The sequence below is a fragment of the Panthera leo genome, chromosome A1, assembly GCF_018350215.1.
Source record: "Panthera leo isolate Ple1 chromosome A1, P.leo_Ple1_pat1.1, whole genome shotgun sequence".
Classification (NCBI taxonomy): domain Eukaryota; kingdom Metazoa; phylum Chordata; class Mammalia; order Carnivora; family Felidae; genus Panthera; species Panthera leo.
This window is the reverse complement of record NC_056679.1, coordinates 219223728-219248881: the sequence shown is the minus strand read 5'-3', so window position 1 is coordinate 219248881 and position 25154 is coordinate 219223728. Positions and strand designations below refer to the sequence as shown.

The 25154-nt window shown below is 35.3% G+C and overlaps 1 protein-coding gene across 3 annotated transcripts in view; it reads right to left on the bottom strand.

Annotated features, from left to right (window-relative positions):
• CDH10 (cadherin 10) overlaps nucleotides 1-25154 on the bottom strand; it is a 123574-nt gene that overhangs the window by 56020 nt on the left and 42400 nt on the right. For all 3 annotated transcript variants that reach the window (XM_042908194.1, XM_042908178.1, XM_042908187.1), the window contains exons 2-4: nucleotides 6625-6919; nucleotides 4999-5118; nucleotides 4408-4575 (exon numbers count right to left, since the gene is read on the bottom strand). In XM_042908194.1, coding sequence (XP_042764128.1) covers nucleotides 4408-4575; nucleotides 4999-5118; nucleotides 6625-6919 — 583 coding nt within the window. The remainder of the gene's footprint in view (nucleotides 1-4407; nucleotides 4576-4998; nucleotides 5119-6624; nucleotides 6920-25154) is intronic.

Here is a 25154-nt window from a genome sequence, read left to right as displayed (position 1 = left end):
ATCTTTGGTTCTTGACATAATCACTCAATTTCCAATCTCAGGGTCTCACACATGGTGTTAACTCTGCTTGGGGGATTTTCACATCTCTTTATATGGCTAAGTTTATTTCATCTTGCCATGTTTGGATAAAATATCCCCTCCCGAATGAGATCTTCCCCTACTCTTCCCTTTGGCACACACATGTTCCTCTTTTTATCCATGACTGACTCAACGCCTTGCATATATATATTTTTACTTATGTCTGATAAGTTATGACCTCACCTACTGTAATGAAAGGTCATAGGGATAAAAACCAGGACCCTTTGTTGACAACATTCATAGGTCTAATTTCTAAAATAGTGTTTGGTACAAGCATTTTTTTTTAATGTTTATTTACTTTGAGGGAGAGAGCACATGAGCATGTGCATGCGCAAGTGGGGCAGGGGCAGAGAGAGAAGGTGAGAGAGAGAATCCCGAGAAGGCTCTGAGGTGGGGGCTCCATCTCACAACTGTGAGATCATGACCTGCGCCAAAATCAAAAGTTGGCCGCTTAAACAACTGAGCCACCCAGGCGCCACACGGTGTGTTTTCAATAAATATTGTCAGATAAATAAATTTATTATTTCACTTGAACAGATCCTCATATAACACATCAAAGTTTCCTAACTGCAGCACCGTTGGCATTTGGGGCCAAATTATTCTCTGTCATATGAATTGTAAGGATGTTTAGAGCATTCCTATCTTCTACCCAATAGATGCTGGTAGAAGCCACCAGCTGAGACAAGCAAAAATGTCTCAAAACATTGCCAAATGTTCTCTGGGGTGGCAAAATTGTCCCTGATGGGGAATGACTGTTATAGATCCACACAATAAAATAAGCTAAACAATGAAGCAGGACATCTGAGTTTTCATCTTTCACTGTCCCTTCCAAATGACTGAGAGTTTTATCTTTCACAGATGGACCATATCGGGAAATACGGAATTTGGATCAGCCCATCTGCATGCAAGTTTAAGTTCTGAGGCCACTTTTATAATATTGACTAATAATAGTAATAGAGCAGCACTTGAACAAATCAACATTACTTAACACATAAATACGCTAGTGCCAGCCACTGGGTCAAGTGTTTCATAGGTGTTGAATTATTTAGTCTTACACTCTACCATGGAGTACGCACTGCTATCCAAGTTTATTCGTTGTCACTGAAAAACAGAAGGGTTGGTTTAACTGACCAACATGAAAAAGCTACTAAGTGAGGAAGACAGCGCTGGGACTCATGCAGAATCACTCCATGCAGTGATCGAGTGGAAATACGGTTAGTCTGAATTGAGACTTGACGCAACTGGAAAATACATTATCTAAGTGGGTATTCCAAAGAATTATGGTAACAAAGAATATAAAATACCTGAATTAAGTTTTATATTGACATATCTAAAGGACACTATTAGGCTAAAGAAAATATATGGTTAAAATATATTCTCCTGTTTCTTTTAACTTTTTTAGATGGCTGATAAAAATTATAATTACGTACGTGGCGCACAATTTTGGTTTGCATTATATTTCAATTAGGCAGCATTGGTTTGTTGTCTTTATCATTGCCACTCTGAATCTCCTTTACTTTTTCCATGCATTGAGTATAATAATACTAACAAGGGATCTACATAGGTTAGTTCTGAGTTCTCAATGCTATGCCACAGATGAAAGACTTCATAAACTATGGAACTGTCTCCAAATCTTAGCTATTTAATGAAATGATATTGGAAATTAAAAACTAGTTTTCTGGATATTAGATGACTGAGGTTATCAAGTGGTATTCTAATTGCCATGACTGAATGTTCCCAATAGTAAGATATGGTTGCAAATATTCATCGCAGAAAATATAATTGGGAAAATAAAAATCCACAAATTATGTTTCTAGCTATAATTAAAAAATAATGAGGCAAGATACAAGGTGCTCTACAATTCCTCTAAATGTGTTGTGCTATACATCTGGATTTGGACATGGGTTGCAACCCTACTCTGCATTACTTGGAGTTTGGTCTTAACATCTAGAACTTTTGTTTTCTCATTTGTAAAATGGGGATCGTAATATTGACCTAAATGAGATATTGTGATCAAATAACAATAGGTCAATCAATAACTTGGTACAGTGTCCAAAAAACATGTTATTCAGAAAATGTGTTATGTTGCTGCTTCTTTTTATTATCAATATTTCATCATCATCATCATCATCATCATCACTACTATTATAATTATATCAGGGCTTGTGTAATGTATCTGTCAGATGCCAATCATAAATTCTGACTCAACAAAAGCAAAGGAAAAAATTATCAAATGAATTAATAAAGGTATCATAGTAGATGAAAAAATAATAAAATGAATTTTCATTGGACATTATTATCTTTCAAATATCTGATTTTTGTGCTTAATTAGAATCTACTAATTTCCTTTATCGGATTATCATTTTTAAATGAACTGCATATTTGACATGTGTATATATGTTCCTGAGCATTTAAAATATAATAGTCCTCTTAGTGGTCATTTATTATTGACTTAAAAAATACTTTTTTAAAGGAATATTTTTGCCTCCCGTGGATAATGTGAGTAATTAGTTATGGTTTATTCTACTGGATTTGCATGTTAATTCTCCTGGTAACAAGTTCAGGTTAAGAGGTGGTCAGAAATATCTACAAAATGTGAGATTTGAATTTTAATGCCACTAAGCATGTGTTCAGATTTGTTTGAGAAGAAATAATAGGGATTATTATTTTCCTTTCTCCTGCTGATGCTACAGGTAATTGGAGCTGTAGTCTGACTGTTTGAAAAGAGCATAAAGAAATACCCTTTTCTCTGTTTGGAGCCAAACACCACAATGGCAGACCTAATGGGGACATTCCTTAATATTTAGCAAAAGAATCATCATGAATAATAAACAAGTGATTACTGTGCTCAAAAAATATTCTATGTGAATGTTATAATTTTTCTACACACAAGATTTTAGACAAATCAATTCAAATCATACACTATTTTTACTCATCAAAGTTAGATAAAAATAACATGGAAAAGAGGTAAATTTCTTTGAAACAGTCAAAATAATGCAACAAATTCTTAGATCATGATTCCTTCTGCATTATAGTCTTTAGTGTAAAAATATAAATATCACAAAAAACTACATTTTAATAATTTCTCCCAAAAGTATGTAAGCCAAAAATCAAACTAGAATTGGGAGATCAACTTAGAAGTGAACACACAAAAAATGCTAAAAAATAATGACAAAGATACTACAACCTGCATTTTATGCCACATTTCTAACAACATAAAATTCCATCTTAAAGTACAGGATTTTTCCAATGAGCAGGAAATTGGCTGATACTTGGGCTGCCCATTCAGATCTAACATCACCCACTCTAATTGCATGTCTATACAAATTTGTATAAAAAAGGGATTCATGTGTATAACACATGAATAAATGCATGTGTTATATGGTCAGAAGCTAACGGTTCTTAACCTATTCTTGATCTATTTTGAGAACTTGAAGAGTTCATTTTATAACAAAAATAGATCCAAATACATGACATTATCACTAAATAGATTTAGTGTTTTATAACTAAATAGGTCAGGAATACAAAATGTTTTAGAATGATTACCATTCCAAACACAGAGAGAGTAACTGTAAGTCTGACACAGCGATATTAAATGTAAGTCTGAATAGTTTGTTATGTTCTGGCTATGTAGCCCTTTCTAAGTCCTCATAATATGACAAATTAGATATTTTATTGAAAAATGTTACCCTCAAGTTAAGATCCTTCTTATTAAATTCTAGGTGGAAGTAAACACATTCATTGTAGAAGTATGACTTTGTTTTCCAATAAAACATCATTTCTTTTTGCGAACTGAAAGAAATAGTTCTTGGATTGTAGTCATGGATGCAGAGCATATTTATGGACAGGTTCTGTGATCATCCATAGATCCCTATTTCTAAATGAAATATATCCAAAATATATTTTTTTTTAAATTTTTTTTTTCAACGTTTTTTATTTATTTTTGGGACAGAGAGAGACAGAGCATGAACGGGGGAGGGGCAGAGAGAGAGAGGGAGACACAGAATCTGAAACAGGCTCCAGGCTCCGAGCCATCAGCCCAGAGCCTGACGCGGGGCTCGAACTCACGGACCGCGAGATCGTGACCTGGCTGAAGTCGGATGCTTAACCGACTGCGCCACCCAGGCGCCCCCAAAATATATTTTTTTTACATTTCAGTAACAGTGAATGCATCAGCATACGGACCTTTTTTTTTTTTTTTTTTCTTCACTTTTGTAGCACATTTTCAATGTTTTTAAAATTAAATGATTGACAACTACCTTTTCCATATCTTTTCTCTTTTTAGTCTAAAGCTTTTGCCATGTGGAAAGACCATTAAAGGCAGCTTACTCTGGGGGAAGCGAGGTGGGTTGTCATTTACATCTGTCAGTGTGATGTTCACCGTTGTGGTCCCTGATAAGCCTCCCATCTGGCCGCCCATATCTTTGGCCTGGATTACCACTTGGTACTGCTCCCTGTTTTCTCTGTTCATGTTTGGTAAAGCAGTCCTGATGATACCTGGAAGAAAAAAAAAAAAAAAAACTTTTGTTATCCTCATTAAAGTTTCAAATATTAGTTGATTAAGACCACATATTATACATCTAGGGTTTTTTGAAAGACAGAATATATTTTTGTTATTAATTATCTAGAAATCATGAAAGTGATTCAGTGGAAATATTTTACAATTTGTGCGGTTTTTCTGTTACCTAAAGAATACCATATTGACTATATAGCGACCTAAACCCATATGCAAAAAACATAAAGCCAGGTCTCTTTCCGTTAGCTCACTCAATCATTTCACTTAAATTCTCAAGTCTTTAAGTGTGATATCATCCCTCTTCTGTAAGCAGTAATGTTAATGCTTGTCTTATCGTTCCCACCTTTTTTCTACTTGAAAAGATCCTAATGACTTAAAGTAACAACTGATTCACGATTCCTGACCTGTTTCAGGCTCCACAGAGAAATATGGCTGCCCTTGAAGTATGCTGTAAATAACTCTGGCGCTGTTCCCATAGGAAGGATCATCCGCATCTGTAGCTGTGACTTGCACCACGGAAGTACCTGAAGTATCCAAATTCAGCTTAGTTCTGCACAGCACCAGAAGGAGGAGCAAAAGCACTGGTTTTCATGGAAGACTTGAATGATTGTTGGCTTTAATAATGACCTCTTAAAGAAACATTTCTATATAATTGACATGAAAATCATACATATAGTGTTATTACAGGAAAACTCTGAATTCAGTTACATATTTAATTAGCCAACAGGTATATTTTTATGCACCTGTAGATAATGCTACAATGTATCAGACTATAATAAATGCAGTTACTTTACATATGATGAGGTTTGATATTAAAATTCATTTTCACATAATAGATTTGTTTCATGTAAAGGGCATATCCGATCACAAAGGAGTAAGTGTGCTCTTCTTTCCTCCTCTCCACTAATTGACTATAAAAATAATTAACATCTGCTCTAGAATACAATTTTATGAATAGATTAAATTCTAAATTTAGAAACAATCCAAGAGGATCCCAAGTTCCATGAACTATTAAAAGCTATTTAATAAAGTTCAAGATATAAAAAAAAGAGCTTTATCATAAAGCAATTGCCAAAGTCCTCGGGGTTTAGTGAAGTAAATATCAAATAATAATCCCAGAACAATGCTTTTGAGAAATGCAGAGTTGAAAATGTGCCATTGTAACTTAAAAGAAAAGAATCAGAATTATTGCATTGGCTTATATGACTTCTCTCATGCTTGAGGAATAAATTTATTCTACCAAATCTAAATATCTATCTCCAAAAAAATGTTACCTTTGTTTCCTGATGTTTGTTTTTTGTCATTCTCTATTTAATAAAAAAAATAAGGCAATCTTAACTTTCTTTGCTTACAAATAACAACTTCTGTTTATTTCCATTGAAAAAGAAAGTTCCATTATCTTGAGTGTTATACTTCTAGCTTTTTCATGCCTTCCATCTTACAGATTCTACAGCCTAAATCTGTATTTGTATATCAGTATGTGATTGTGGATTTCCACTAGTTTGTTTGAATAAGAGATTTATATCAGCAGGATTATGCTTATAAGAAAAATATGTTTTAAAATAATATGAATTAGATAATCTAATCATTTTCACCTTTTGTATCATTTAGATAAACCAGACAAAGTCTTTAGGCAAATTATACCTAAAGAATGTATATGAAGACTATATTACATCTATATTTATCTAAATGTGCTTATAATATATTTGGGGTCAGAATTTTACCTAGCTGTTATACAAATCCATGTGACAAAGATATTATATTTTCATAATTTTCTACTAAATTTTAATGATATTTTCATTGGTTTTTAAAGGAAATATCTACTTATTTGCAAAGATTTACAAATCCATGGCATGTAAAAAATGATTCATCTTTTTTTTTCTAACTCATTTCCGACATGAGGAAATTAAATAAGTACTGTTAGGAGGGACTCAAAAATGTCAATTAATTGATCATAGCATTTTAAAAATTTCTGGTAATTATTTTGTATACTTTTTACATACCACGATAACTCCTATAAATGAACTTACCTACAACAGACATTTCCGGAACACTCGCTGTATAAATTTCTTCTGGGAACGTTGGCTCATTGTCATTGATATCATGGATTTTGATCACAAACTCAGATTCTGGTTCTACTGGTCTCAAAGTTCTTCTGTTAATAGCTTGTGCACGCAGAGTATAAAAGGCTTTTTCTTCCCTATCAATTCTTCTTGTGGCATGAATGTCACCTGTTTTTTCATCAATAATAAAAAGAGTACCTGCTCCATCTCCAGATAAAATATATTTGAGTGATCCGTCTCCTTTATCTTGGTCTGAATGAAGCTAAGGGAAATAAAAAAGAGCATATCCATGATAATGCCTAAAAGTACATAATGCTGAAAGAATTCAAACAGTCTCTCATGTCCCATCACTGAATAATGGGGTCAGTTATCTTAGTTCTTGAAATGTGACTTGAATAAGTATGAACACACTCACCTGTGTATCTTAAACAGCAAGGCTAGCCTTTCAGATACCAGTGTGATTTTTACTTTAAATGGGAAAAAGTAATAAAAATAAACCAAACACAGTTCCCCCCTTTACTTTGCTTTGCAAATAACCATTTTCATAGGCAATTAAATCCTGACAAAGCTATGTCGTTGGTCTTGATATGCTTCTGTAAACATTTCTTCTCGCATTTCTTTCTTGAGCGGAAAATTCTCTTATTCTCCTATTATTTAGGAAATTCTTATAAACTTACTATTAGTTATTGCATTTCCATTGGAGAATTAGTGATAGCTTAACTGTAAGAAAGGCAAAGGTGTACGAGGTATAGCTCCTATGTTAGAAGCACTATGCATTATTTTTTGGTTCATACAAAAAGAGAGAGAGAGAGACTGCCCACAGCTATTTTTGAAACTCAGAAAAAGAGTACAAATAGATATTTATGTATTCTAATATTATAAACCAAGTTAATAAATTCTACAATCATATATGTCTTATATAGTCTCCTACCTTGCCAAATGTATCTTCCTAAAAACCTCAAACAAGTTTTGTGCAGGAACAAGACAATGCTAAGCAAGTCTGTTTCTTTGCCTATGCCCACAACATTAATCATCCAGAATCCACTCACGTCAAAGAGCTTTGCAGGCATTCATGTGGGCATCTCAGCCCAGTGCACAACCCATCCCAGTGTAAATGCTACCTAGGATTCCAGGTTTTCGTGGGCAAATTCCATCTATATTGTATTTTAACAGATACTCCCTAGGACTGCCCCCAGAGGTTAGGGATGCATATAACAGTTGGTAAGTCTGGTCTTTGGGTGACTGACATGGAGGAGAGAGCTTCTCTGGACCTAGAAGCAAGCTCAGGGATGTCTGGGCAGGAAATAATGGGTCCCAAGTACCTTGAGTATTACCTGGGAATAGATGTGCAGGCTCTAGATGTGAATATCCCCTGCTCTCCATGGAATTCTTACCCTGCATCCTGGGCTAACATGTAGGAGGGACCAAGCATGGCTTTGTACAACACAAGGATTATAAGTTTTTCTTTAATTGAACCACCCAACCAATAAGCAGTTTCTATGCTGGGCTCACAGTTGGATTATTTGCAATAAGAGATTATGTTTACAATTTTTATTTTGTTCTTTCAGCAGATAAGAAATATGAAAACAATGCGCAGATTTTCTAAACTTCTAGAAGGCATTTATTATAATTTAGGAATCATCACAAACATTTTTTTAAGTATTCATATAAAATGTAGTCGTAAGGTAGAATAGACACACTGATGTGCAGCCTAAAAATTAAAAACTGAAGACAATATCTTTCAATTACGCAAAAATTAGTTAGATGTTTATCTAAATAATGTTTGATATTTATTTACATCAACAGACATTTTCATCTAATTTCATGTAGAAATATTAAACTGATTATTTTCTATTTAAAGCAGGCTTATATTATTTGAAAGGCTTTTTTCTTCTTTTTCGGAGCTTATGTCAATGACTTGGCTGTGACAACATTTTTACATGAACATAAAACTGTTAGGTTAAATATATGTTTTAAAACACACACATACAGATAATATATTGTATTACTGGTATTATTGGGTCTACAAAAGCAGTCTGCTCTTGGGGCGCATGTGTGCCTGGTCAGTTCAGTGTCCAGCTCTTGATTTCAGCTCAGGTCATAATCTCCTGAGGTCGAGCCCCATGTGTGGCTCTACGTTGACAGCATGGAGCCTGCTTGGGATTTTCTCTCTCCCTCTCTCTCTGCCCCTCCCCCACTCTCAAGTGCTCGTTCTCTAAATAATAAATAAATAAATAAATAAATAAATAAATAAATAAAGGCAGTCTTCTCTTTAGTTAATGGTTTTTAGTAATTAGCCTTTAGCCATCAAATTTGGATCAAAGTCATTTTTTCTGATTCCTGGACAAATAACTCATTATTATATATATATCGGGAAAGAAACCCAAATGGATATGTACTTTAAAGAAAGAGAGAAGCCAGATGACAAATATTTTTTTACTGCTTTTTAGCTATTCACAAACAATAAGGTAAGGTTGAAAAACTCAAGAAATGTCTGCTTTTAACTAAAAAGCCCTCAGAAGTAACATATGACTGTGTTGTCCAGGGAACCACTCTCAATAAGTTGCAAGATTGATGCTTTTTAGTAACTGAAAACACACATAGCTTCCAAGAAACTTTCCAATGACATGAATGTGCAACAGTGGCAATTTTCCACACAGCACACAAGCATTGCATGGTTCTTATTCTGCCTGGGAATCGAAAGAATTCAAGAAAAGATTATGATATCAATCATTTGTTCAGATAACTTTGTGATTTGTGGTAAACAGTTGTGATTTTTACTGCCTATCCATTCAACAATTTTAATTGAGGAATATGTGTTTACTCTCATAGGAATCAAGTACTTCTAAAAGTAAATCAATGATTCCATTCTATTGCTATGGAAAATCCAAATGCTGTGTGTAAGAGAAATTCACAGGCCCACTGCTGTGTGTGGATTTCCTACAGCATCTAACACCTAAACTACCAAAGAATGACTAGAGGTATAAACTTGGATTTTTTTTTTTTTTTTTTGCATTTTACAAAGTGTACAGAACACTAGATGAATATAGAATGTAGATTCGGAGTGGGAAAGGATATACAACAAGATGGGAATCATTAACACCAGTTCTGTCATTCTAATCAGTTAGACATGCAAAAGAAAATGCTAGAATGGGGATCTCTTAGTTATTCTGAAGTTCAGTTTTAGAATATGAATCACAGCAGGATTTTTACCTTAACTTACACTACAGAAAGAGAACATAAATCCTGGAATTGGATCACATACTGTGGGAGTTTCCATTGGATTAGGAAATCTAACATGGTAGAATGAGATCAAAGAGATGAGGGTTAGAAGCTGGACAGTGATTTGGAGAATCAGAATGAAAAGGATTTCTAATTTTCTCATATTTAACAGAAAAAAATCAGACCTATGCATTTATAAGTTTTGGTCTTAAGAAGCCAGGTTTACAATGCATTTTCTCTTAAACCATTAGAGAGATTGCATTAAAAAAAGTATCTTTTCTTCAAAAATTTTTTAAGTTTATTCATTTTTCAGGGACAGAGTGCGAACAGGGGAGGGACAAAGAGAGAGACACAGAATCCAAAGCAGGCTCCAGGTTCTGAGCTATCAGCACAGAGCCTGACGCATGGCTTGAACCCACGAACTGTGAGATCATGACCTGAGCCAAAGTCGGTGCTAAGCCAACTGAGCCACCCAGGTTCTGCAAAGTATCTTCTTTTTTAAGGAATGTTGACATTAGAATAAAGGGCCAAAATGATCATATTTGGGGGCTTAAAATTGGCCTATGTTTACCAAAATATTATTTAACCAAACATATTTGGCAACTGGACCAGTAAAGAAACTACAACAAATATTTACTATAAGGCAGAGAGATACATTTCTAGACTTCCCGAAACCTGAGTGATTGAAACGCTGGTTTGAAACCCTTGAGAGACAAGAGTTAACTTACAACAGGTATGTTGTTGTTACTGATTCCTTAGCAGTTACAGAACAGACCAGTGGACAAAATTCTTTAATTATATCATCCTGCTTAAGTGCCCTCTCTTCTCTTAAATTTCTCTTTTTTATTCCAATTACCTCTTCTTTTGTATATTTTCCCCACCCTTTCCCTGGCATAATGTCTCTGTTTCTTATTTCTTGTGTGGAATAAAATTCTATTTCAGACTACAACTCATTTACTAAATAAAAATCAGACCAGGATTAGTTAGTCCTGACAATGATAGCTTTCTCATTACTCTTCCCTTTTTTTATTTGGATGTTAGGTATCAATACTTGGATCAAATATTTAATTGAACAAAATTAGTGGTTTTTGTTACTGAGAAATAGGATTACGGATCATGTGCCAAGTAACTTAACTCTGAAATAACTTTTGTATTGATTTGACCTTGTGTTATTTTATTATGTGAAACATTAAGTTTTCTTTAAACATAGAAAGAATGTCAGATTATTGTGGCTTTAGTTCCTCTGTAACACCTGTTCTCCTGTGTGAAACATTTGTGCCACAAATCTTTAAGAAGAATTTTATGTTAATGCTGACCTTTTCTTTCCTTGAGGAAAGCCTATTAAAAATTCACAACCTGCTGTGTTCCTTGTAAATTCACAAGCAGATAAAGGACGTGGCACGATACATGACAATTAATGAAACTTGATCAACTGCTACTGTGTTGCACATTTAAAAGTCATTCTCCTATTATTTAACTTTTCTGTTTAGATGCAGTTAATTATATAACCCATTTGCTTGTATTGAGTAGCTTAGTAATTAAAACTAAGCAATCCATTGATTTTAAAGAAATATTTTAACCAAAAATTATTTACTGAAAACCTGTTCATTTTATTTTATTATTTTTTTTTAATTTTTTTTTCTTAACGTTTATTTATTTTTGAGACACAGAGAGACAGAGCATGAACGGGGGAGGGGCAGAGAGAGAGGGAGACACAGAATCAGAAGCAGGCTCCAGGCTCTGGGCCATCAGCCCAGAGCCCGACGCGGGGCTCGAACTCACGGACCGTGAGATCGTGACCTGAGCTGAAGTCGGACGCTTAACCGACTGAGCCACCCAGGCGCCCCAAGCCTGTTCATTTTAAATGTGGCAGGTCTGTGATAATTTTTTAATATTTCATGTAAAGCTTCATCTTAAGATATTTGTCTAAAACAGTCTGTAAGCTAAAAGGGGCCTTGTAGCTTATCTAGTTTAAGGTCATTTTTTTTTTTTTAAGAGGAAGAAACTGAGATATGATCAGTTATTTTCTTTATGACACAGAAGTTAAATTAAGATTACACTTTTGGTTAGGTGCTATGTTCACGGAATCTTTATCTCTTACTATGTTCATTTTTATTTTTCAGTTCCTCACATTAAATAAAGAAATAAAAAAAATAATCAAAGTGTCTATATAGTTCAGGGAATGTAAGTAATTTATTACCAAAAGAATAACTGATAAAAGGTTTTTACCTATAGTTTCACCCTTGTCTGGAGGAAAATGAAGAGTAAGTTTTAAAAAGTAAAAAAACCGTATCTGTCACCACTGCCAGGAAAGCTATGATTCCTGCCAGATAAGGGAAATGTATATTGCTATGTGAGATTCTTTCTCATTCCGAATATTGATACCTTTTTGGATACTGGTAATTGTTGGTATTTGGTTCTATTTCAAAAACTGAAAAAACATAGTAGAGAAAATTTGAATCTTCTTTGTAAAATTATATTAGAATTATATTTATATCAGTTAGACTAGTTCTTTGAAGGATACATTTTGATGAATTTATAGGACTGTAACGTTTGTTATATGAGTTTAACAATTTTTCGTGTGTGTGTGCATTAACTTAAAAGTATCAGAAGTTATTGAATATATTTTCTAATGAATAGTGATAATTTTATGCCTGTTAGTCCTTCAAGCAGCTAATATATTCTATATTTTTTTTTAAAAAAAATACAGGATGTGGCAATTTCGTTGTGCTATTCTGGTAGTAACATTATTAGCATTTTGCTTTAATTGTTCTCATGAGTAGTATAGTATCAAATGGAAAATAAGACATTGGATCAAATACTTCAAATTTGCATCAAAAAAAATAGTCGTAGTAAAGATGGGCTAGCATCAGAAAACAGCCAAAAGCATGTTAAAGCAAGTAAATACAATATGGTCAGAAATAAATACATAGTTACTCATTTTGTTGAGAATGGGTAAAAAAAGGGAAGAGGAGTGACAAATCTTATTTGGATTATGTGGGGTTTACAGAGTAAAACTGGGCATTATTTTAATATTTGTGATGTAGGAAAAATATGGCCAATTTTTACTAATCCCAATGAAACAATTTTTCCTTCAAAAATAGAAATGGAGAGGAGAAATTAAAGCTTATCAATGAAATGGATTATAAAAACAATTATAATTTAAAAATACACCAAATATATGATTTATATTAGTTAATACTGTTTTGAACAATCTCATTCTTGGACCAGAGGCAAGTATAGAGGATTAAATGATGGATGGATAATGATGTCTGCATAGCTTAGGGTCTGTAAAAAAAAAACAAAATTAGTGGTTTATTTTCCATATTGGTTCTCTAGAGAATGTCCTTCAAGAGGAAAAACTCTGGTAGAGTCTGGATTCAATAACTAAGGGTTCCTTTTCTCATTTGGTCTTCCAAGAGTTCAGCCTGTTGAAAGTTGTGTGGGTTTGTTTGTTTATTTGTTTTGTTTTGTTTTGTTTTTGTTTTGTTTTTGATTTGTTTTTGATTATGGACTATCCTGAGTGGGGAGTCTAATCTGGAATCATCTTATAGTTCTGGGTGCACTCTTTGAAGCCATTAGAAATTACTCAAGGCCCTGCAACAGGTTAGCTTTCTTTGCAGAAAGTGATATAAAATTCAAGAAGACATGACCTCTCCTGCTAGAACTATAGCTAACCCACATCTTAAAGTGTTTTAACTTGGGTACATTCCTTTGCTAGTACTGTAAAGATACCAAGATGACACTGAAGGGATTCAGTTAAGTTTTCCATAGACACCTTTACAGAACATTAGTTGCTTCAAGAACTTAAATGATATGTATAATAAACCGTAGTCACATTCTGTTTGACGTATTAGTTTATTCTTTCTTTTTTTAAGTAAAAATGTTCATTTATTTTGAGAGAAACAGAGAAATAGAGAACAAGTGGGTGAGGGGCAAAGAGAGAGGGAGACAGTAGATGCGGGACTTGAACTCAGGAACTGTGAGATCATGACCTAAGCCAAAACCAAGAGTCAGATGCTCAAACAACTGAGCCACCCTGGTCCCCCAGTTTATCTTTTCCAAAGAGAGTTATTGGGGAAATATTTTAGAGGAGGTTCATATTCTTTTAGAAGCCTGACATTTTCCTTGTTATAGTTATGAAAATCACCTAATTATGTAAAGTAGTCCCTTGTGGTGTGAAAATGAAATCAACATTTTATACCTCATTCCTCCCCACCACTTGGAGAAGTCTTCTTAAGCATCTTGGATTTATAATACAGGATTTTTGTAAACACATGTCTAAATTGTTAAGTTAATGCAAAATGATTAAAACCAAGAGATTTTCATTTCTAATCAATAAGGTGAAAAGAATTAAAACCGATGGTCACTTATGCATGGGTTACATGGGCAGCTGAGAACCCTTCCTCCTTCCTTTTCACCAACAAAGGCTGACAATAGGAGATGGGAAAGGTAGGAAAGGGCTAAAGGATAGCTATGCCTTGAAGGAATTTATTTAAATAAGTATTTTCTGAACTGGATTGATCTACTGTAAATTGAAGAAAGTGATGAGAATTTTAAGTGTGGTATTTTAGGATTTCAAAGTTTTGGAGATTTTGCTGTGCAGGCAGTATTTGAAGCTGTTGGGTTCCTCAGACTTGTAAAGGTGCTTTCATCTTGAAAGTAGAGAGTAACAAGTACATGATTGGGAGCCCAGAGGAGAAGGACCAGGGAGCTGCCTGCCGTCTCTAGGGGCTCTGGTCAAGAAAAATGAAAAGGGGTTTGGATCTTCACATGCATTGGATATTTTGAGGCATGGGCTTAAATAAGAATCAAAAAAAGGCTATGAATGCTATCCTATAAAAGAAATTACATAAGTAAGTGTGTGTGTGTGTGTGTGTGTGTGTGTAAAATACAAAAAAACAATGTTATATATACACAGTATCCAAGAGTGCAAATAGCCTCAGAAATATGGCCACAGACCTTTAGGTTAAAAACTCCTATTCTTGGTCAGCTTTCTGTGTTTTCCCACACACACAAAAAGGAACTGAGAAATCAAGATAGATGTTCTCTTCAAAAAAGGGTTTGCTCATTTGACTGAGAGACTGTTACATCTTCATTAAATGAGGAAACTTAGTTCCCAGACAATATCATGCCTCTATAACTTGTCTCCTTCCCCACTACACTAATTAATCCACCCTGAAAATCCATAGTCATTTCAAACTCCTTTGTAAGGCTGAATTACCCTCTCTTTCTTGGTGCCCAATTATAGTGTGTGTGTGTGTGTGCGTGTGTGTGTGTGTGTGTGTGTGTTTGCGTGTATAAAATTTCATAGCATCTGTATTAATTTTGAACTATTATTTTTATAAGTCCTTATGGAACTACAAATATATTTCCTTTGAGGATAAGACCCAAGTTTCCATTCTTTTGGATTCAACATTTCACAGTACATAATACACAGTTATTTACCTGCGGAAGGAAATAAATCAATATCAACATCAAATGCCACAGATATGAGGCATAGAGAGTTCATTTTGTAGTACTTTCTTAGCAAGGATGAATATTCTGAATGGAGTGAAATGAAGTTAGAAGTCCATAATGAAAAGTCTACATTATAAGGGTGTGTAAAGAAAATACTATTCTTTATATTGAAAAAGATGGGGTCTGTAAGTTAGTACAAATTCCATTTAACTATAAGGTTGCATCAGTGAAATATACATACATAGATTACCAGGGGACAAATTTAAATTTTTCAGTGAAGACCTAGGGATAGAAATGCAAATCCAAATTTGTCTCTGAAACTGTAAGGTAAGTCATTGTAAACATCTGTAATTTAACTTAAAAGTAGGATAAGGTAGCTAGGCAATAATAACTGTACAACATTCCCACTGACAAAATCTAGAACAACCATAGATGACAAAGAAAACGTATTGCCAAGGCCAAATTGCTGTGTGAACAACAAGAACTGAATGGACTAAAACTTGGGAGGAGAGAATGGTAAAAAAAATGAACTGGGGACTGGAAGCTCTTTTTCCCTGTGGGGATGTGCCTGTTTTGGGCATGTGCCTGTTCTGGGCATGTGCCTGTTCTGGGCTAGGTTTGGAGGCAAAAATCTGTGACTGTCAAAAGAGGGTAAGAAGAAAACAGGAGAGGTTTTAGAGCTCACATGGTGACAGAGTGAAAATATTAGAGAAATGAAGGTCCTCAAATGCCTTCTCATAAGACATTTGTTGAATTATAGGTCTGTAGATGGCTAAAGGTCCAGGCTAAAAGCCTCTGAAAGCCAGAATAGAATTGTCCACATTCCTAGAGACTTGATGTTCTCAGACTCAAATGGAAAAACAATGGCAAATAGGTGAACTTTGAAACCCTTCCAGGGAATGTCAAATTGAATCTGAGGGAATGCAGGGATATTTTTTTATTTAGGGACATACAGTTATTCTCAGTGCCTCTAAGGGCTATAAGTACAGGCTTGATCCCTTGACAAATGGGGAGAAATAAAGCAGGACATGCATTGTTCTTCGTGCAAAGCTGAAGCGGCAAAACACCCCACTCATTCTCTCCTGGAGATTTCTGTCAATGGGTGAAGCAGCTTCAAGAAAATGATTAATTTTTGAAGAGTAGAACTATAGAATTTGGGGGCAGAGGAGTCAGGAAACACTCTTATTTGAATTGTTCACCCTCTCAGAAAAGGAATAAGCAGTGGTAAACATAGTCTTACTAAATGGCTTCTTACCCTTATCTTCCTCAATCCCTGATTGAATTGTGGTAATGTATTAGTTAGGGTTCTCCAAAGAAACAGAACCAATAGGAAATCTATATCCATATATCTCCTTCTTTCTATCTATCCATCTAGAGAGAGAATGATAAGGAATTGGCTAATGAGATTGTGAAAGCTAAAAAGTCTGAAATTGGTAGTGAAAGAAAGAAACCTCAGAAATGAAGTAACAATTGATGTTGTAATGTTGGGTCAGGCCAACAGTCTAGAAACTCGGGCAAGGTTTCTATATTACAGTTTTAAGTGTCTCTTAAAAGCTTCGGTTTTTACTCTTAAGGCCTTTAGCTGGTTGCATGAAGCCTGCCCACATTATGAAGAATAGTTTGATTTAATTACAGCTTGTGGATTATAAATATTAATTACATTAAAAATACTTTCATAGAAGCATCTAGACTAGTGTCTGACCAAATAAATGAGCACCATGTTTTAGTCAAGTTGATACATAAAATTAATGATCATCCATGGTGACCAAATAACCCAATAAATGAAGAAGACTTTCTAGTGAAAACTGACCCATTCTGGGGGTTTTAAGTTCTTTATACATGATATGTGATAAGAATAAAAAGTTACTATACATGCAAAAAGGTAAGATCATGTGACTTATACAATAAAAACAGAATAACAGGAGATGGCAGATAATAAACATATTGTATTTAAGGGAAAAAAATCAAAAAGTAATAATGTATATTTGAAAATGTAAGGAAAAATGGAAAAAACAGGTAAAAATGGAAATAAAAATAATCAAAAGAGCGTTCTAAAATGAAAAATACAATGTCTGGCTTTCATAAATCAATAGAAAGTTTTTACAGCAGATTGCGTATAGTAAAACACAAGATTAGTCTTTCAGAAAGTAAAAATAGGTTGCCAACTTGAAGTTAGGTATATAGCAACTGAAATGCAGAGAGAAAATATATGAGAAAAAATAGATAAGATCATTGGATGCTTGTGAAATCAAATCAAAAGTTGCAACACACATGAAATTGGATTCCCAGAAAGAGAGAAAAGAGAGAATGCAGCACAAATTATATCTGAAGGGAAAATGGGGAAGAATTTTTTAAAACTGGTATAAGATATCAACCAACAGATACAATAAGATCTGAGAAGCTCCAGAAGGACAAATAAAAGTAAAAGCAAACGAATCCCATTATAGTCACATTTTTAAATGAAGACATATAGAGAAAACTAGAAAAGTATTTAGGGAAAAAAAGATGCAGGAACTTCAAAGCAACAAGTTTTAATCCTGATTGTTGTTTTCTCAATAGAAATGATGGATGCCAAAATACAATGACATGACATCTTCAAGCAGTAACAGAAAATAGCAACCTAGAATTCTACACTGTGCTTAAAAACAGGCTTCACAGAGGAAAGTAAAATAAGTATGATTTCAGACAAAAACAAAGGGTATTTACCCCAGTGAACATTCAGTAAATGGAACATGAAACTAGTGTTTTCAAGATGGAAGAAAATAATCTCAAATAAAGTTTCTGAAGAGAATGAAAGAACCAGAACTCTAATTATGTAATAAATATAAAAATGATTACTGAATATATACAAAGAAATAATAGTAATGTCTTTGGATGTGTAGAAATAAAGTACATGACAATAACATCATAGAAAAAAAGAAGAGGGGATAGAAGTTTAATGTATTCTAAATTTAGGGGCACCTGGGTGGCTCAATCACTTAAGCATCCAACTTTGGCTCAGGTCATGATCTCACAGTTCATGGGTTCTGGCCCCACATCGGGCTCTGTGCTACCAGCTCAGAGCCTGGAGCCTGCTTCAGATTCTGTTTGTGTGTCTCTCTCTTTGCTCCTCCCCCACTCACACTCTCTCTTTCTCTCAAAAATAAATAAATATGGAAAAAATATTAAAAAAATAAAGTATTGTACATTTAAACTGGTTTGTGCAATACACTGAAATGTGAAGTTCTGATATGCACATTTTTTTCTGCATGATTATCATATGTCAATGCAAAGTTAGCATAATTTATCTTCACTGTCTTCCCACCTAGCATCTTGACCCCTTCATGCACCATCAATTCCAGGATTATAAATCTGCCTATAATCCGCCCCCCCAAAATGGATGCCACCATAATGGGATATGAAGAAAAACATAGAGAATAATAAACCAAACAACTGAGTACCAGGATTCCATCAACATCAATAGTTTGCCAAATTGATGTCAGATCCTTTTTGCTTTAAGCAAAACAATCATGAAAATACAACATAATTCATACAAATGAAGCCTCCTCTGTCCCTTCACTCCTTTCCTTACATCCTTACCCATGTCAGCACTCTGAAGAATCTTTTTCTTCCATATATTATATACTTACAATTTGAGTAATAGTGCTCGTCCTAAACAAAATGCTTCATTTCCACCCTCCCCACAAAGCAACTCCTCTCAGTTTAGTAAACTTCATAATAATCAAGCCAGTTTTTCAGACTAAAAACCTAGAGGGTCATTGATTTTCCTTCTAACACTACCCGTTTATTCCATAAGCAAATCCTTTCTGACTTCAAAATATATTTCCAATTGCTTCTCGCTGCCTCCACTGCTGCCATCCCAGCAAAAATCAGCATCATCTGTGGTGAGTGTTCCACACAGTGTGCCACCTCCATTTCCATCATTTTGTGGTTCCCACTCTCCACTCACTAGCCAGTGATTATTTAAAAATGCCAATTGACACATCACCACTACTGGGCTCAAAATTGAGCAATGGCTTCCCGTCCCATTTACAACACTAACTCACCCTAATTTACAACATTCCCAGTGATGTAGCCCTCGCCTGTCAACGTTGATCTCATCTCTTTCCATTCTCCCTTTAACCACTTGAACTCATACTGACCTCCCTATTTCTTGAACGTGTTGAAAATATTTCTACCTCAGTCTTCGGCACTTGCTGTCACTTTGAATGAGATACACCTCCTCACTTAAGTTTTATAGGCCTTTCAGTTTATCTCTTGTGCATCCTTATCTTTTGTCCTGCATGTTTCTCCCACTGTTTGTCATATTCTTCTTAATTTGCAAGAAATTCTGTATATATCTGAATATTAGTAATTTGTTCTTATGCCATCACAAATGTCTTCTTCATGTCTGTTTCTTTTAACATTGATAATAGTTTCTTTTGTCCCAGAAAATGTTTAATTTTAATGTCAAATTTATCAGTCGTCCCTTCTATGGTAATTTCTTTTTATCTTTTACTCAAAAAATATTTTCCTAAATCAAAGTCATATATATGGCCTCGGATAGTCTCTTCACTTTTAATATTTTTAAAGCTTTTCTTTGGACAGTTAGCTCACTGCTATCATTTGAATGCTGTGCGTGTGTGTGTGTGTGTGTGTGTGTGTGTGTGGTATTAGCAACAGACCTTTTTTTCTTAAGGATTTACAATAGATATGGTTAAACCATTGATTTTCATTCCAACTCTGTCACCTATTCTATGTAACCACAGGCATTTTTTTTAAATTTATTTTTGACCAGGGGCGCCTGGGTGGCACAGTCGGTTAAGCGTCCGACTTCAGCCAGGTCACGATCTCGCGGTCAGTGAGTTCGAGCCCCGCGTCAGGCTCTGGGCTGATGGCTCGGAGCCTGGAGCCTGTTTCCGATTCTGTGTCTCCCTCTCTCTCTGCCCCTCCCCCGTTCATGCTCTGTCTCTCTCTGTCCCAAAAATAAATAAAAAACGTTGAAAAAAAATTAAAAAAAAATAAAATAAAATAAATTTATTTTTGACCATTGCTCCAATAAGCAGAGCATCGCCCAGGACATGCTGGATATCAAGATGCTAAGGGCCAATGCCTTCCAACTGAAGACCTTGGCTCTGCCTTTTTGGCCCCTGGTGGTCCTCATCTCCAGCTCCTCATGCTGCACAACTGCATGGGGGTGCTGCTTACCTTCCCGGTGAAGTACAACCTCAGTAACCCTCCCCAAACGCCCAGCTGGACGCAGTCAGGCCACGCTGGCCAGTGCGGGGCTCACTCGAGTCCTTGGCTGCCGCATTCTCCTGGACCGTGGGGCGGCAAGGACCACGAGGCGGAGCTGGGGAGCCCGGGACAAGGATCTTGCCCACCTACGGACAAGGGGCAGGCCCAGTGATGGGCTGATGAGGGGCTAGGCCCGGCCTCAATCTCAGAACAGTTCCAGAGGCCGGACAAGACGCCCCTCCCTCTGCCAAAGCAGCACCTAGCCAGCTCTCTCTTGCAGTCCACCCTGGGCGACCCGTGGTCTCTGCTGTTTCAGGACCTGGGACGATGGACTCTCAGAACTCCCGCCATCGTTGCTAGTGGAGGTCTCACACCTGCTCTTGAAAATCGCGAGAGAGCTGGCTGGCTTGGTTTGGGACCCCGCTTAAGCCCTCCACCAGCAGTGACTGGGGAAGAGACCACAGAACCCTCCTCAGCTGTCCAAGCCCCCACTTTTCTAAGCACAAAAGACCAATAAAGCTGATGCTTCTCTGAAAACGTTTCCTTTTCTACATAATCACAAGTGTTTTTAGAACCTTCTGTTTTGTTCCATTTGACTATTGGCACCATTATAGTATAAATACTAAAACACATTCAATTTCCGGAGCTTCATGATTGATAGGTGTTTAAATAAGTACCCTTTGGGGCGCCTGGGTGGCTCAGTCGGTTGAGCGTCCGACTTCGGTCCAGGTCATGATCTCACGTCCGTGAGTTCGAGCCCCGCGTCGGGCTCTGTGCTGACAGTGCAGAGCCTGGAGCCTGTTTCAGGTTCTGTGTCTCCCTCTCTCTCTCTGACCCTCCCCCATTCATGCTCTGTCTGTCTCTATCTCAAAAATAAATAAACGTTAAAAAAATTAAAAAAAATAAAAAAATAAATAAGTACCTTTATTAACCATATTAAAAAAATTATCTTTCAATTATTGGTCTTCACCATATGTATTTTTTGCATTAGCATGTTGCTTCTAGTAAAAATACAAAACAAAGAACAAAAGAACCTTGCTAAGTATTTTACTGGGATTGCAATTTATAGGTTAAATTGGAGAGAGTATAATCTTAAACGTAAGACCACTTCCTTTTCTCAAATATTGTTTTTATTTCCATACATTAAGGACATATTAATCCCCTTCAAGATAATTTTGCATTTGGTTTTGATATTTAGCTCAATTTTACCATCTGAATTCATTAGATTTTGTTTTAGGTTTCTAGAGACTGTGCTATCAAGTAGGATCATTTTACATACTTTTTTAATTAGTATAGTTGCTTCTAGTGTGCAAAAATGGTATTTTGAATTATAGTAATATGAAGAAAATTCATTATACATGCAGATCAAAATCAATCAATTATAATCAATGTAAGTTTTCCACTGAACCCTACTTCATAATTTTCTTGTGAGTTTTTCTATAAACTGATAGAATCATCTCACTATATTTTAGCCGTTCTTTTTCCTGTTATCATATTGCAAATCATTCTTTACTTTTGTTAGTATTTGTACATGCATTAGTTTCAAACTTTCTTTGTTAATATAATTAAGGTGAACTCTTAAAACAGAGTTGATTTGAGGTCTATTTATCCAGCCCACAATGATTAATTTTACTTTTGAACATATTATCTTTGTTACCATTGGTAGTTTCTTTTCCTCACAAATAGTATTTGCCTAAATCCTTAGTTTTCTCCCTCTCTCTCTCTCTATCTCTTCCTTTTTCAACCACAAACTCTTCCACAACTGTGTGAATTTCCTCTCAAGCTGCTGAGGCTAAAACAATTTTAATCTTTCAGAAGACAAACTCCCAGAGCCCCTACCACGTTCCAAAAGGAACTCGTTGAGATTCAGACTTTATAGCTGCTATCCTCTGATCTTTCTTAACCAGAATCCTTTGCCTCTCCAATCTCCGGTATGTTTCTTTCTTTCTTTCTTTCTTGTTGTTGTTGTTACTCTTCAATTTTGAGGTGACATCCAAAATACTGGATGTACATGTATTTTCTCATTGGGCAAAGAAGTCAAAGCTGGATATTATTTTTCCTGAGAATCTGAACTACACTACTCCATCATCTTCTTCTTAGTAGAATTGCTGTTCAGAAATCTGAAGTGTTTCTGATGTCTGATCTTTGTATAAGATCCAGGGATTTATTTTTCTCTGGAAACTTAAAAAATCTTCTGTTTGTCTAGATTTCTGAAAATGAATGGTATTGTTCATTGGCGTTTGTACATTTCTTTCAAGATTTCAGCATTGTAACCAAGTGCTTTCATTCTGCTATCTCTGTTCTGGGACAGTCTAATAAAATTTTCATTGATATCCCCTCTCCACCATTTTCCCTGTTCTGGAACTCTTATTATTCAGATATTGGTCTGCACTGTTTTTCATTTTAATTTTATTGTCACTTAGCTCTGATTTTCCATCTCTAAGCTTATTGCTTTACTTTCTAGGTTATGTTCCTAATATTATTTTCCATGTTGTCTGTTGAGATTTTTATATTTGATATCATATCTTTACATTCCAAAGACAAGTCTTTTTTCTATTTGAATTCACTTCTTAAAATCATATACATGTAGCACATAACATTCCTACACATGACTGCAACATTATTTCTACCCTATCCCCTTCTGATATTCAAGAAGAATAGCTCCATACTCCTCTTTGGAATCCCTATCAAGAGATGTAACCTAATTCCTTTTCCCTTGTAACAAACAGAATGTAGCTAAGGTGAGCTGCATAATTTTCTCGGCTGTGTCAGAAAAAGTGGGGAAAAAAGTGAAAAAGTTACAGTCTTCTGTGTAACACTTGGACTACAGCCCTGAGCCACTGTATAAGCAATCTAGCTGTTGAGAAGCTATCGGGCTTTAAGGAATCCCAACTATGCATGGAGAGACCACAGGGAGAAGTGCAGAGACAGAGAGAAAGAGACAGACCGACAGACAGAGACAGGAACTATGGCAAATAAGATCATTGTTGTTGTGACAAGTCATTACATTTTGTGGTGCTAGGCAGCAATGGCTAACCAGAGAGCACTCTTTCATTTTTTTAGTGTAACATATATGCAATTCTATATATGAACATTGCATTTTATATTAATGTATGGTAATATTACATAGCTGTAGAAATTGTTTTATTAGTTTTTCTGTACATATTCTCTAATTCCCTCAAATTCCTTTTGTGTCATGGCCCACAAATTTTTTTCCTCAGAAAATTTTATAAATTGTGCCATGTTACTCTACCATCCAATTTTTCTGTTGAAAAGTGTAGTCAGAATGTGATTTTTATTTAATTGTAGTAAAAAAATAAAAAGATATTCTGGGTATACTTAATCCAAAGATCTTGTCCTTTTGGTTTTGAAATCTTGTGATAATAGTTCTAGAAATTAAATAACTTCATTTTAATTCTTTAAGGAGTCCCTTTGATTTAATCACTGGTGTCTGACATCAGCTTTGGGTGATACATATGTTGTTTAATATTTTATTATGTCTGCATTTTCTGATCTTTGTTCTCATTCTCTCTCTCTCTCTCTCTCTCTCTCTGTGTGTGTGTGTGTGTGTGTGTGTGTGTGTGTGTGTGTTTTCCCTCTCTCTCCTTTACCTCTTCCTCTTTTTCTAGATTTGTAATAGCTTACTAGACCTTCTGGATTTATTCTTGACTGCTTTATCCATATCGCCCCTTTTAAAATTTGCTTTATTATTTGAAATAAAATTGTTTCAAATGATCCTTTTTATAAAAATGTCTTACATTTTTCCATTCTCTTAGAAAATACAATTTAATTATTCTAAAGTTCTTTATTGTTCTTTGACTTATCTCTTGTTTCCTCAGAGATTGATGCTCTATTTATTAAATGAGGGTCTTTTTTTTTTTTTTTTTTTTTTTGTGCTACAGGATTTCCTAAAGTGTTAGTGAGAGTTTGTTATTCTTTTACATTTGTGTAAAAGGTTCATTAGAGGCTTAAATGACTTTTCTCCTTCCTTAAAAGCCTGACCGTTAGATGAGCATGAGGACAACACACAGCCCAAACAGTATCATCAAGCAGCCAAGCAGTTCCTAAGCAGGGCTTGGTAGCAGCTGGTAGGTTGGCTTGCCATGCTTCTGTAGATTTGGCTGCTAAAGACAACCAAGCCCAACAGATTTAGCCACTGTATTACTCTAAGCAAAGCAGGCTGCCTAAACTTAATGTTTGTACTGGTTTCCCTTACTCCCCAAGTCCTAAGGGGATGATGCAGAATCATACAGTGGGTCTATGCTATAGCTGAAAGACACTGAACCCAGGAAATCCTAAAGGAATCTCTAGTATTATACTTATTTCCCTGGACTAAGCAAATCCTTACTGGGGAGACAGAGAAAGAGAGAGAGAGAGTTTTTTTTATCTACTATTCTGAAATACCACTGGGGAGGGAGCTATTTTCTATTTGTACTGTTCTGTAATGTAAATTAATCTAAGCAAATTGGCTGTTAATATCTAGAAGTGAAGAAATGTAACAGATGTATGAAAAGTTGTCTTCCAACAAGGATAGAATATGTCTATCGGGATTAAGAACTTCAAAATAAACCGTGCAGATGGGAAACATGAAGTGAAGC